Below are 13,163 nucleotides of genomic sequence, written 5' to 3'. Positions count from 1 at the left end.
AATCAAATGTACCAGTCACAAAAGGTATCAAAAAATTATAAAATGCTACTGTACATACGTAAAGGAGGACTTATCTCATGGTGTTATTGACAGACCATTTGCTAGCATTGTACAACGTGCATCCACAAGGGAAATAAAACCATGCTTTTTTTATGTCATCAAAAACAATAGCTGTCAGCCATTCACAAAGTGCTCCATCCCCTAATTGCTTTAAATGAAGAATAAACATTTCTCAGGTTACCCGTCAATATACCGGGAAATGCCTCTATTTCAGGCTTTAAATGTTCACTTTCCAACATGCTTTATAAATCCACAGCTTATAATGTCATTGCTTTCAGCTTCCCAACCACTGGTGTGTATTGTTTTCTTTGTGTGTTTTTTCCATTATTCATTTCAAAAGGATAGAGAAAAAGGGCCAACTGAATTAGCATCGCTGAGCAAACCCATTAAAGGAAATGAGAAGACCCAAATGTAGCCCTCACCTGCCTCTTTTGTTCCGTTTCGATTGTGATTTTCTGTACAAATGTGGACCACGATTAAATGGTTAATACAGGTGTTGTTTATTGACAGTTCCATGTGAAAGGCCAGGATAGGAAATGTATTTGTATCTGCACACTTCATTCTTTTAGCCCTGATCCCAGGTGGTCTTCACTGCAGTTTGGTCTGCACTGCAAATGTTTGATCTGATTAACATTTATTTTCACAATTTACATACTTTAACATTACATTTAGTCATTTAGCAGATGCTCTTATCCAGAGCGACTTACAGTAAGTACAGGGACATTAGGGCGAGGCAAGTAGGGCGAAGTGCCTTGCCCAAGAACACAATGTCATTTGGCACAGCCGGGAATCGAACTGGCAACCTTCAGATTACTAGCCCGATTCGCTAACCACTCAACCACCTGACTCCTACAATTCTGTCTGCTTCATAGTCACTATATTTTGGATCAATGGTTCAATATCAGTCAAACACATCATCAATGACATGTAATCTGTAGATCTACTGGTAATGTTGGCTCTAGATCAAAGCCCCCTCTTGTGTTCAGTGCATGATAATGCACGCAATGGGCACCAATTAAACTTACCCCAACATTGGCCGCGTTTCCCCAGATTCGTTAAGAAGCTCTTAAGCGCTAAGAGCTTCTTAGGAGCGAGCGCTCTCAACGCTTAAGAGCTTCTTAACAAATCTGGGAAACGCGGCCATTGTTTGTGCATGCACCTCTAAATGTACTAAATTGTGTGGCTATTAACAGCTTCTTGTTCTTCTTGAAAAATGCATTCTAGCCACCTTATCTGTTACTGTCTAAAACATAGTTCAGGTTTGACTTAAGATTTGAAGAGGAGGGCTACAGCAAGGCTAAAGTAATATAATAGACTGCCCTGTCAGAACACTTGTTAAAACCAGGAACTGTCTTCCCAGAGCCTGCCGGTCTGGGGTTGTTGGGTACGGTTGTCTGGTCTGTCGGGGCTGCATCTGGTCTGGTGTAGATGTATGGGTGATCCTGTGTATTCAGTCACTCAGACAGTCCATCATACAGTCATGCACTTGCGGTAGTTTATGCAGGCGACAATGTACAACTGTCAGGCTCGAAGTGAGGTACAGTGTGTGTATTTGTACATTTTGTTTAACAGATGTATTACTTGGTTTGCAGTGGTTTTTGATGTGGTTTGTTTTGGTTGCTGTATATTTGTTTCACCCTTTTCTTTTAACAATTGATCTTTACCTCCTGAAGCATAATTGCCAATGACATAAGGGAGTGGGGGCGGGCTAACTGGCCAAATTCGAACTATATAGGTGGACAAGGACAAGACAAGGGAGGAAAAAAGCAAGAGAACGAGGAAGCCAAGAGAACAAGCCTGTTTTTTGTATAAATGTTTTTCACCAGTCAATAAAACAACGCAGCTTTCAGAGGAGCGTAACAGTGGTGCCGTCGGGGGGCCACGGCCCCCCTGAGAAAATTGCTGGCCCCCCACTGCCCCCCCCCCCATCGCGAGTCGCATATTGTTTTTTTTAAATGAATGGAAAACGGGATTTCCACTTCACTGTAGGACAAATCAACCTCAAAAATAATTTTAAAACACATTTTAGCCTATAGAAACGGATTAAAGAATGATCTTATCTTATTTTAGAAACCATAGTCTGCGATTGAAACATTTAGTCATAGAAATCCAAGTATCCTGTCACGTATCTCCAAGCTCTGATCCTGACAATCCTGTGTTACCCTTCCCCCCACAATAGTTTGCACTGGGCCAGATGAGAGTGGAGTCTATAGCCTGTACGGTACGGTACATAGAAGGTAACGGTGCGTTCACACAGCAGCGTTTTTTAACGCTCTGCACCGCTGGCCTTCCCACAGTGCAAAACTACCCTGTTAGTTTCAGTCACCCTTTATTTCCATTGCTTCCCTCTTAGACTGAGTTTGCGTCTGCAGTTCCTTTACTTGAGATAAAAGATGAACTACTTTATTAAATATATTTTTCTCAGTGTGGCAGGATACACCTTGGCAACAGGTAAGCACTTGATGAAGTTGTCTTTCTAACTTTTATTATGATAGCCTCATTAGTCAATGACAGACGTGGTATTAATTAATAAGTTATTGATCAAAACAACAAGGATATACAAGAAACTGTAAACTAATACAAATACCCACAGTAATATAATAAAATAACTTTACATAAAAACACCTAAATATTTTGAGATTGAACAAGCATTTGCATTCAGAAATGATTAAGAGCTTATCTTTTTTTTATTTTAGGTCCTGAAATTCAATACATGTTTGGATGCTTTGATTCAGGTGATTTTCAGGTTGTTATGGAGATAGATGGGAATGAGGTGTTCTATGTAGACTTCAAAAAAAAGGAGGCAATGTGGATAGTTCCTTACTTCAAAAATTTTCGATATGCTAAGTTGCATCGATTAATTTACCAATATAGTGAAGTGAGCAGAACTTTTTGCCATACTAACTTAATCCAGGAGAGAAAATGGATTGGCACAATCACACCAAACCTCAAAGGTGAGGGAGGCTGTTGTCTGTTGACATCTGGGTTTGGTGGTGTATAGATTTCAGCTTTGTGATGAGGGAATGTATGTAAATAATTGATCTACTTTTCAACTTTTGTTTCCGGTTTCTGTTTGTCATGGAAGCACCTGGAAGCACCATTTACCCCAAGGAAAAGATTGAGCTGGAGTCAGAAAACACCTTAATTTGCTTTGTGAATGATTTCTACCCTCCATCAATCAATGTGAAGTGGACCAAGAATAATGTGAAACTGACAGAGGGGTCATTGGGTCGTTATCACCCTAACAAAGATGGAACGTTCTTCCAGGTTTCCACCCTTACATTTACCCCTCAGGATGGAGACATCTATGCCTGCACTGTGGAGCACCCAGCCTTGGAAAGCCCCCAAACCCGATTCTGGGGTAAGAATATGAAGAATCAAATTATGTTTATTTCAATTTAACTTGATTCATTACGCATAGTAATAACATTTGAAAGCTGACATTTGATGACTGACCATTGACTCATGTACAAAGTTGGTAAGTGACCTCTCTGTCCTGCTGTTCCCCCAGAGGTGGAGGTGAATGAGTCCAGTGCAGGTCCAGCTGTGTTCTGTGGAGTGGGTCTGACTCTGGGGCTTTTAGGAGCGGCAGCTGGAACATTCCTCCTTGTAAAACAACCACAGTCAAATCAGGGTGTTTGAAGAACAACAACAAATGAGTAAAAGTATATTTTACATTCAATTATTAGACCCTCTACTTATTTCTCTTCTGGACAGTTATATTAGCAATTTAATTGCTGCTTTAAATTACACAGTACCATCATATAGAATAACAGATGACTCTTGTACTGTTACATTATTATCTGTATGTCCCTTTATATAGTGAAGGTATATTGTGTGTAACTTAGATAACTATGCAATAGCTCTTTCTGCACTTAAAATTTTAAGGTGCATGCAAATGTATTTCACTGCTATCAAGTTATTTTATGTTAACATCATGTTCTTGGTGACATAAATAAAGCATAAATAAAGTTATCCTGTTGTTAGTTGTTTAATCTTCCAGTTGAAAGGTAATGTGTCAAAATCAGTCTGTAGACTCCAGTGTCGAGATACAGTTTCTGCTGCTTCACAAACTGTTTGTTTCCTTGTAACTCAAAGTGTTGTAGTTGTGCACCAGCTGTCATGTCTGGTGTCTCCTTGGGCAGGGATCATGGATGAGGTTTCATGCAATCATGTGATAGTTGAAACACAACTACCTTTCCTCAAAACCAAAATGGTTTCCAGAGACAACAGAGGTTGTCCACAGTTACAGAGAGTCACAAGGGTTGTTATATTTTTAGAGAAGACAACTGGTTCTTACTTTCTTCTGCTACAGGAAGTGAAAAAGAACAGCACTTTCTCAATCATTAAATCATTTCTATAGATGTGTCTAGTGTGGGGGTTTCCTGTTCACCAGTGGGGGACTTTCTACATTGTCTGGTTCAGTACTCTCATGGTCTTTACTGTTACACTGTAGTATGAACAGAAAGATCATTTCCTCTATAGACTTCCTCTACAAACATCCTCCATAAACAGGTTTACACCAATTCTTTCTCCTATAGTCCCAAGCCATTGTGCTGAGTCAGACATAGTTTCGACCGTAAAGACATTCCATTTATATCTGCTCAAAGTGTAAGACATTTGTATAGATGCTCACCAAGATTGATTAATTTACTGACAAGGCATACTCTCTCCTATAAACGTGCTGCCCTTTTTACCCCTGCATACGTGTTTCTTTGTACTTCTTCATTCTCAGTATTAAGTCATCAGACACCAGACACCAGTTTAACCTTAGAGGTGGAAACATGTCTAACCTTCTTCAACGCCTGCTACTCCTGTTCATCTTCCCTTCACACGGACATGGTCAATATGTTTTATTTAGTTTGGCAACTCAGACAGTAGCAAGAGCAAGAGCATTTAAACACAAACCTCTAAAAGGAAGAATTTTAATGAAGAAGAAAGAAAGACTTTACATTTTATTACGTATATATATATCTGTATTTATAACAAGCTTTGTCTGTTTCTTAGCTGGAAGAATGTTGGTGCCAGCAAGTTAAAGTTGGGACATCCAGAAGCAGAAAAGATTCCAGTGCGCTCTGTTTTATGCTCCACTGACAACTGTTGTGGAATCACATTTGATTTGAACCCACTTTGTCCTTGTCTTGAGAACTTCTCTGTGTGTGGAAAAGGGATTGTAATCCCAAAATACAGATCTACCTCATAACAGGCTGGCTATACATTATTGTAATAGAACTAGTGATGTAATTTTGCCATGAACAATTTAACATCCAGAATTATTTAAGATCTTTTTCGGTTGGTTCATTGTATATTTTGCTTGGTTACTTATCAATATTTACTATGAACTTATTTACTAAATACGTATTTGGTATTGTGAATGAATGTTTGTTCCCCAATTGAAATGTAATGGTTTGGGTATGTACAGGATTCCTAGTCAATTAGAAACAAACTTGATGTAAAATGTCTAATAAATGATCCTAATCCTTTCATTTTCAACAAGCATGAAAAAAGTAGTATATTTTGGCCTTACTATGTGTATCACCTTGTTGTTTTGTTTCTGATTGAGGCCACCATGACCACATAATTTATTATTAATTTCATGCTCCTTAGTGTTGAGTTAGCAGCAGATATGCACTGTAGGCATTGTAAACACTGATGACATTTTCGAGAACTACAAATAGAAAATAAGACTAACTGAAACCATGTGTTGCATGCTGCTAGAGGACAAGAAACCTTTGAACCATGTTGATATGTATAATGATTGTGTATAATATAACAGAGGTTGTCACTAAGGGCTTTTTTTGTAACAATTAACAATTCAAGACATTCATTTTTGTTTGTTTTCAGAATGTCCCCTAATACTAATGCCATGGCAGTCTGTAGAGTTAATGTAAGGTGTGCCAATATACAGCATGTTCATGGTACAATCTGAAATGACGTATGTCATTTCTTTGATGGCGACACACAACGTAATATGAACCATCCCACCTCATTCATAATGTCCCATTACACAGATCCACCTGTGCTGGTTAGTTCAAATGTCCTCCTTTACCGCTAAGATACCAATCAGAAACAACAAAGACAGTTTTGCGTCAGTGAATGGCTCGTGTTGACTATGTTTAGTACAGTACAGTTCTGTTTGCAGATGGAGTGGGTTTACTATGAATGCAATAACAAAGTCCTTTTTAAAAGACACTGATACACTTGTATTGAAGGGACATGATTACCCTGCAGGATGCGTCCACATGAGAAAAAAGTAACCTGCGATTCTGTGGATGACATCTGAAAGCAACAATAGGGAAATCAAATGTACCAGTCACAAAAGGTATCCTGAAAATGCTACTGTACTTACGTAAAGGAGGACTTATCTCATGGTGTTATTGACAGGCCTTTTGCTAGCATTGTATAACGTGCATCTACAAGGGAAATAAAACAATGCTTTTCTTTGAATGTCATAAAAAACAATAGCTGTCAGCCATGCACAAGCTGCTCCACCCCCTAATTGCTTTATATGAAGAACCAGTCCACATTTCTCAGGTTAGCTTGAAACCCAATGCCTGTATTTCAGGCTTTAAATGTTCACTTTCCAACATGCTTTATAAATCCACAGCTTATAATGTCATTGCTTTCGACTTCCCAACCACTGGTGTGTATTGTTTCTTTGTGTGTTTTTTACATTATTCATTTCAAAAGGATAGAGAAAAAGGGCCAACTGAATTAGCATCGCTGAGCAAACCCATTAAAGGAAATGAGAAGACCCAAATGTAGCCCTCACCTGCCTCTTTTGTTCCGTTTCGATTGTTTTTCTTTACAAATGTTGTCCACGATTAAATGGTTAATACAGGTGTTGTTTATTGACAGTTCCATGTGAAAGGCCAGGATAGGACACTTATTTTTATCTGCACACTTCATTCTTTTAGTACTGATCCCAGGTGGTCTTCACTGCAGTTTGGTGTGCACTGCAAATGTTTGATTTGACTAAAATGTATTTTCACAATTCTGTCTGCTTCATAGTCACTACATTTTGGATCAATGGTTCAATATCAGTCAAACACATCATCAATGACATGTCATCTGTAGATCCTCTGGTAATGTTGGCTCTAGATCAAAGCCCCCTCTTGTGTTCAGTGCATGATAATGCACGCAATGGGCACCAATTAAACTTACCCAAACATTGTTTGTGCATGCACCTACCTCTAAATGTACTCATGAAAAATGCATTTTAGCCACCCATCTGTTACTGCCTAAAACATAGTTCAGGTTTGACTGAAGATTTCAAGAGGAGGGCTACAGCAAGGCTAAAGTAATGGAGTGCCCTGTCAGAACACTTGTTAAAACCAGGAAATAAAAATGGATGTCTATCTTCCCAGAGCCTGCCGATCTGGGGTCGCTGGGTACGTTTGGCTCGTCTGTCGGGGCTGCGCCAGGTCTGGTGTAGATGTACGGGTGATCCTGTGTATTCAAAACAATCGTGTCAGTCACTCAATTAGTCAGTCCATCATGCAGTCATGCACTTGCGATAGTTATGCAGTCGGCAATGTCATGATAACCATCATCTACATAATTAGTAAAGTGATACTGACATTAATAAGATGCTCAGAAGTTAATATTCGGTTCACAGTCACAGAGGTTAGTAACATGAAGTGTTTAGATTCACTTTTCAATTTTAATGGCATGTCAAATAAAAGTAACTTCATGGCTGCCGTTTCCTTCTTTATGAATTTCAGCATATAAACAGCACCCAAAGAATGTCCTCGTCAAGTCACATTACCTGATCACATTGCAATGTCTCAATCAATAACTGGTTGGAAGGTAATGTGACTTAACTTTCCTAACTTGATCTGGAAACATGATCCATATTAAGGGTATGGTCCAAATGAATGAAACTAAGGTGTAGTTTGTTCAGTAAAAGAAAGATGAGGCAAAACACTAATATTTAGAAAGTATCTCATTCTCACCATGGATGGGCATATCAGATCGATGGGGTCAGAAAAGCTGCCAACAACAGATTTGCCTCCTTCAGGTTGGAACTGTTGGGGGAAAGAATGAGAGCCTATTGGTGAATTAATTGTCCCACATGGGATGGTGTCCTATGTGGGACAATTAATAAACATTGTGTAGTGCTCACCATGTTGTTCCACAAGCCTTTGGCAAGCTCCTCATGGCCCTTTATTGTAAAGTGAAAGCAGTCATGAGTGAAGAAAGTCATGTCGATCTTCCCATCCTGTTTGGACACAAAAGTGACATTGACACTTCTTCTCAGATTTGCTATTTTGATCTTCTGGAACCAGGTGTTTTTTTGTGTTTCACATACCACTAATCCCTTGCTGCTATTTTTGAACACAGTTGGAATAACAAATCCCATAGTACCAAACTAATATCACATTTGTTGACATAAAGGGTGTCTTGACTGACCACTTTCAGGTGACTTATGGTGTGCCTCAAGGTTTGGTTATAAGTCCTCTACTCTTTCTACATGTTTCGACTTGATGATCCAATAGTCACCGTGTGTGTTCAGGTATTTAATGGAGACTACCGGAAGGCGAGGAGGGTCAGCATGTTTTAGGAAGGGCTGAAGAATGACAGCAAAGTCCTCCCTGAAGAAGCGCTGACTGTAGAGAAGCACCTCCAGTCTCTTCTGGAAAGACACGTTGTTTTTCAATTTTTCATCATTTCAGGTCGTATGGGAAAACATTTTTGGGGAATGGTCTGCCCACATAACCATGCCGAAACATAACCAACTGTAATATACTGTAATATATTGTCAATGTACTCTGCTCATGTAAACACAGTTTTCCAGGGAAAAGCCTTTCACTTCAGGTGACATTCTGAGCCTACATTCAAGCTTCCATATCCTTTGCAGGACAGGATCATAAAAGAAGGAAGAAATCTGTCTACCTGGAACTGTAAATTGACCTCCACTAGCTCCCTGAGTTCAGGTGAACTTGCCACTGGCTTTATGAGGCAGGAGCAGAACGACCTGTTAAAGGAAGAAGGTTCCAGAATGAGATCCAGAGGGTCGTTCTAACTTTAACCTATTCACAGGATGATTTGCATGTATTAAAATAGGACTGAATGGATGGATGAATGAATAAAGGTGAAAAAGAGGGAAGAAAAAAAAGAAAGGCTTTTGGTTTGGAATCTTTCAGTTTCATTTTCGATTTCAGAGGGGCATTATCAATGGATGCAGACTGTATCTGGACACAATTGGATATCATTTGACCAATCAGAGCAACAAAATGTTATCTTGTTATTTTCAAAAATGCATCAACAGCGCTCTGTGCAGTCAAACCTGCCCCATGTCAAATAAATGGTTCTTATTGGCACTGCACTTTTCACACCAGAGGGAAATATGTTTGTATGGGCAGGTTACCAGACCAAAATGTCAGAGCAAATAAACAAGAGCTCACAGATTAGTCAACTTCCCAGGCTAGAAAGGCCCCTCACCTCTGGAGCAGGCAGCCAGGCGTGGGTTTGTGGACTTCCCTCAGGGTCTCCATGGGTAAGATCTGAACCACGTTCACTATCATTCGTGGTACCTGGACCATGATGGAGACAAAGACAAACATAATTCCACTGAAACAGTTAGTTAGCACAGAGACTACATGCACTTGGTCTACTGTATCTTTGAAATGTAATAAAAATATAAATGTATCAAATACATTGGTACATTTCAGATACATGATATTTGACCTGTTACCTCATTCATTAGCATCTCCAAGGAGACAGTCATATAGTGAATGAAATTGTCCACTGAAAAAAGAGTCTGTTAAGAAAAGTTAGCAACACAGTGATATTAAAATGCAGTATTCTCTTCTGTCCTGATGCTCGACAGGACACAAACAATTCCAAAGATGAAGTTAAGCTTCTTCATGATGACAACAATGTATTTCACGTATTTCAGGGAGAATGAAGTTAGGTTGAGGCGGTGAAGAGCCAGCACATGACAACCACATACCTTATCTTTACAGTAATCACAGATATCATTCATGCCTATAAGAATGGTCAGAAGCTTCCAGTCCTCCTCAAAGTTCAGGTCCTGATGAGAGACAGATAAATTAACTCTGAATAATATATATACACTATATACTATATTATATACAATATGTACCAGATAAATATAAATAAAGTAGTGTTGCCACCATTATTAAAAGGGACAAAAATATTTTGGTACTGTTTTCAATCACATTTTGTTAATGAAGAATTACCTCAAACTTTCTCAAAGTATCAATGAGGTGTCTTGTCTGCCCAGGGAGATTGCTAGAATGACATGTTCAATTCAATGATGATCAATTAACAAGGTGAAACGTGTGAAAGCATTCGGAGGGAAACAAATCCTCCACTGTGTTATTTAGGATACAATAATATGGAACATAAACAATGCAGAAGGTATCCTGAAAACAGGATCCCCTGATATTTGGGAGCAAGACAGTAATCCTGGGGTCCTCTCATTTCTGGAGCAAGGTACTTGTAGCACAAAATACTTCCTGCGTTGACAGTGGGGGCATGGTAACACAACTAAATCAGATCCATCTGCAAGAGAATTTCTTACAAAGTATTGTGTCCTGTCACGGCCAGGTTGAAGCCTGTCTCGCTGAGAGGGGCGGGGCTTCCATGAACTGTCTTGCACATGGCAGGGCCAATCACATTGGGGTTGAAGAGTTTGATGATGTCTGCAATAATATTGATGCTCAAAACATCATTGGTATGAACAATAGACTTGACTTGGACTACTTGAAATAAGGTAGTTTTGATAGGAAATAGCTTGTATTCTGTTTCGTAGTAAGATTCGACTGATTATAGATTTATAAAAGGATACACCGCATGTGTCATATGCATATCTATACAATTAAATGAGTTACTTACTTGCCAGTGTGATGACATCGCTAAAAGACCCATGGCCTCCAATGCTATTGAAAGGAGCATGTTTTTGCACAACTACAAACTCAAATTTACAATTGAACTCAGAGGCAAAGAACCTGTATTGGAAGATATTCTCGATTTTGAGTTACTCTTTGATTTTGTATGTTGTGAAAATAACTGTATGCTTATAACTCCAAGACACATTACCTCCATGACACATGGCGGAACTCAATGGGAATACCAAGGACATTGGTAGCATTGGCACCAATCGCAGTCTAAAAAAAATCCAAGTAATTTATAGTTGAGTATTTGGCCATTAGAGTCAATGAAGAATAAGCAACAAGCATTTGGAATACTAATGTAAGTGCTTGTTTCCCGATTATGGTTAATTTCACTGGGCCATATAGGTTATGCATGGTACTATGAGGGTTAAATGTAACCTTCACTCAATGTATCTTGTGAAATTCATCATATCAGAGATGATTATCAGTCTTATCATGCTCAAGTTGAAAGAAGAAAAAAAAAAAGTGGTCTTCGATATTTTGTAGTAACTGTTCTGAAATACAGTAATTTGAAAGCTCACTGTCTTCCAATTGCGTGTGTTTTTTGTTTTGTTTCTTTCTGCATAATCAGCCTTAATCCAGGCCCTACTTTTTCTTTCACGAGAAAGGTCTGAATTGTCAAATGACAAGTGCAGTCCTCCTCAATGAAGAAAATAAACAAAAACAAAGAGCGTCTCTGTACGAATAGTGTTCTAAAAACAAGAAAAAGAGGACCCAGGACTCAGTCCTCAAACACCTACTGTCAGGGAATCTCCCAGGGCAGCGATGACTTTGATGTCAGCCGCCTTCACCAACTCAACTGCGTGAGAAAGGAGTCAAGGTGAAGAAGCAGAGACAAGAGAACGTGATCCGATTTCTCAGAGCCAGGATCAGTGGCTCACCTGAATTGGGGACCGAAGGGGAGGGACTCATATCCGGACATTGGAACAAATCATGTTTGAAGTTCACCGGTCTGGTTTTCTCTGGAAACTCCTAGAAAAATATGGGTGGTAGGAAGAAAACAAACATGTGTGAGTTCATATGATGCTCCAGTTACACTTGTGGTTTTAATGGTACATTTGAAGAGGCGGTCAGAGGAGACATTGCCTTGAGGAGAGCATCCTGGCTGTAGTGTCGGAGGCCCTCCTCATATTTCCACCACCACTCATTGCCTTGAAAAAAGAGAGCCAGAGAGAGAGGGAGAGAGACAGACAGACAGACAGACAGAGAGAAAGAGAGAGAGCATGGAATCTTTAGCGTACAACAACATGACTAACACCAAACTAAAGCCAAACTTTTCACAAGAAAACATTGATGATGTTCCTCAAATTAAAACTCCTTGAGTTTGAATCATCACAAGCACTGCAGTAATACTCATTCTGCAAATGTTTCTAAGTCAATGGCCAAATTCTTTGTTAGCAGGTGCTCCATTATCTGAACCAGCATCAACCTGCCTCCACTAGGCCCCTCACAGGAAAACAAAGCAACCATGCTGACAGGGTGTGTGTGTGTGTGTGTGTGACCATGTGTGTGACCATGTGTGTTAAATATGCACAGAGACCATTTGCCCTTCTGCTTGTTCTAGCACTTACCTTTAACAGAGCAGGACGCTAAAGCGTACGTTGCCACAGCAATCAAAAGCCATCCCATAGTGGCACAAGCCAGCCAGTCGGTCAGTCGCAGGGACAGCACAATGTGATGAGTGGCCTGAGGGCACAGGCACTATATGCTGCTAGCCTTATCTCCCCCACCCAAAACAGCTGAGTGACAAAGTTCAGACCCCATTACATGAAGCAGAAAGGCTCGGTTGCGGAGTTGCATCAGGAGACCCATGCATCACACATGGCACAGGGTCATTTGCTGGAAGAATGACCAGCCATTGCTGTTTAACGTAAAGGCATACCGTTACTGGCAGTTGTTTTGTAGCATTTTCTAGTTGTATCGCTTGGTTAATACAATTGCAACCAAAAAACATCTGTTCTTGAGCAAACAAATATATTTGAGTTGGGAGAGGCTGAAAATTCAATGCACCATTGTACGTAAATACCGCCAAACAGGCAGCCATTTATTTGGCTGTGTTTTATCAACCAGCACAAATGTAAGTTTCTGATATTAAGGCAACAGGAAAAACCCTGAAATACTAGTAAATGCAGGTCGATGATGTAAATGTATTAAATAAATGTCCATTGACCACTTTATGAA

At 39.6% G+C, this 13,163-nt stretch overlaps 2 protein-coding genes across 2 annotated transcripts; one reads left to right on the top strand and one right to left on the bottom strand.

The window, feature by feature from the left end:
- The first annotated feature begins 2,408 nt into the window (after positions 1–2,408).
- On the top strand, positions 2,409–3,964 carry LOC146286840 (H-2 class II histocompatibility antigen, A-U alpha chain-like). The gene is made up of 4 exons (XM_084699518.1): positions 2,409–2,511; positions 2,757–3,014; positions 3,146–3,421; positions 3,572–3,964. The coding sequence occupies exons 1-4, from the start codon at positions 2,454–2,456 to the stop codon at positions 3,700–3,702; spliced, it is 723 nt and encodes a 240-aa protein (XP_084555644.1). The 5' UTR covers positions 2,409–2,453; the 3' UTR covers positions 3,703–3,964.
- A 3,380-nt stretch (positions 3,965–7,344) lies between these two features.
- LOC146286839 (phospholipase B1, membrane-associated) lies at positions 7,345–12,611 on the bottom strand. Its single transcript, XM_084700636.1, has 16 exons — positions 12,554–12,611; positions 12,069–12,133; positions 11,864–11,954; positions 11,723–11,781; positions 11,128–11,195; positions 10,924–10,967; positions 10,610–10,730; positions 10,266–10,317; positions 10,016–10,096; positions 9,758–9,823; positions 9,505–9,596; positions 8,956–9,037; positions 8,594–8,695; positions 8,186–8,281; positions 8,016–8,087; positions 7,345–7,509 (listed from the first exon to the last, which is right to left on the bottom strand). Exons 1-16 carry the CDS (start codon positions 12,609–12,611, stop codon positions 7,345–7,347), a joined length of 1,314 nt encoding a protein of 437 aa, XP_084556762.1.
- Between the last annotated feature and the right edge of the window lie 552 nt (positions 12,612–13,163).

The sequence above is a fragment of the Hypomesus nipponensis genome, chromosome 6 (assembly GCF_054491055.1).
Source record: "Hypomesus nipponensis isolate SF chromosome 6, ASM5449105v1, whole genome shotgun sequence".
Taxonomy (NCBI): domain Eukaryota; kingdom Metazoa; phylum Chordata; class Actinopteri; order Osmeriformes; family Osmeridae; genus Hypomesus; species Hypomesus nipponensis.
The sequence above is the reverse complement of the archived record's forward strand: the minus strand, read 5'-3'. Positions and strand labels throughout refer to the sequence as shown.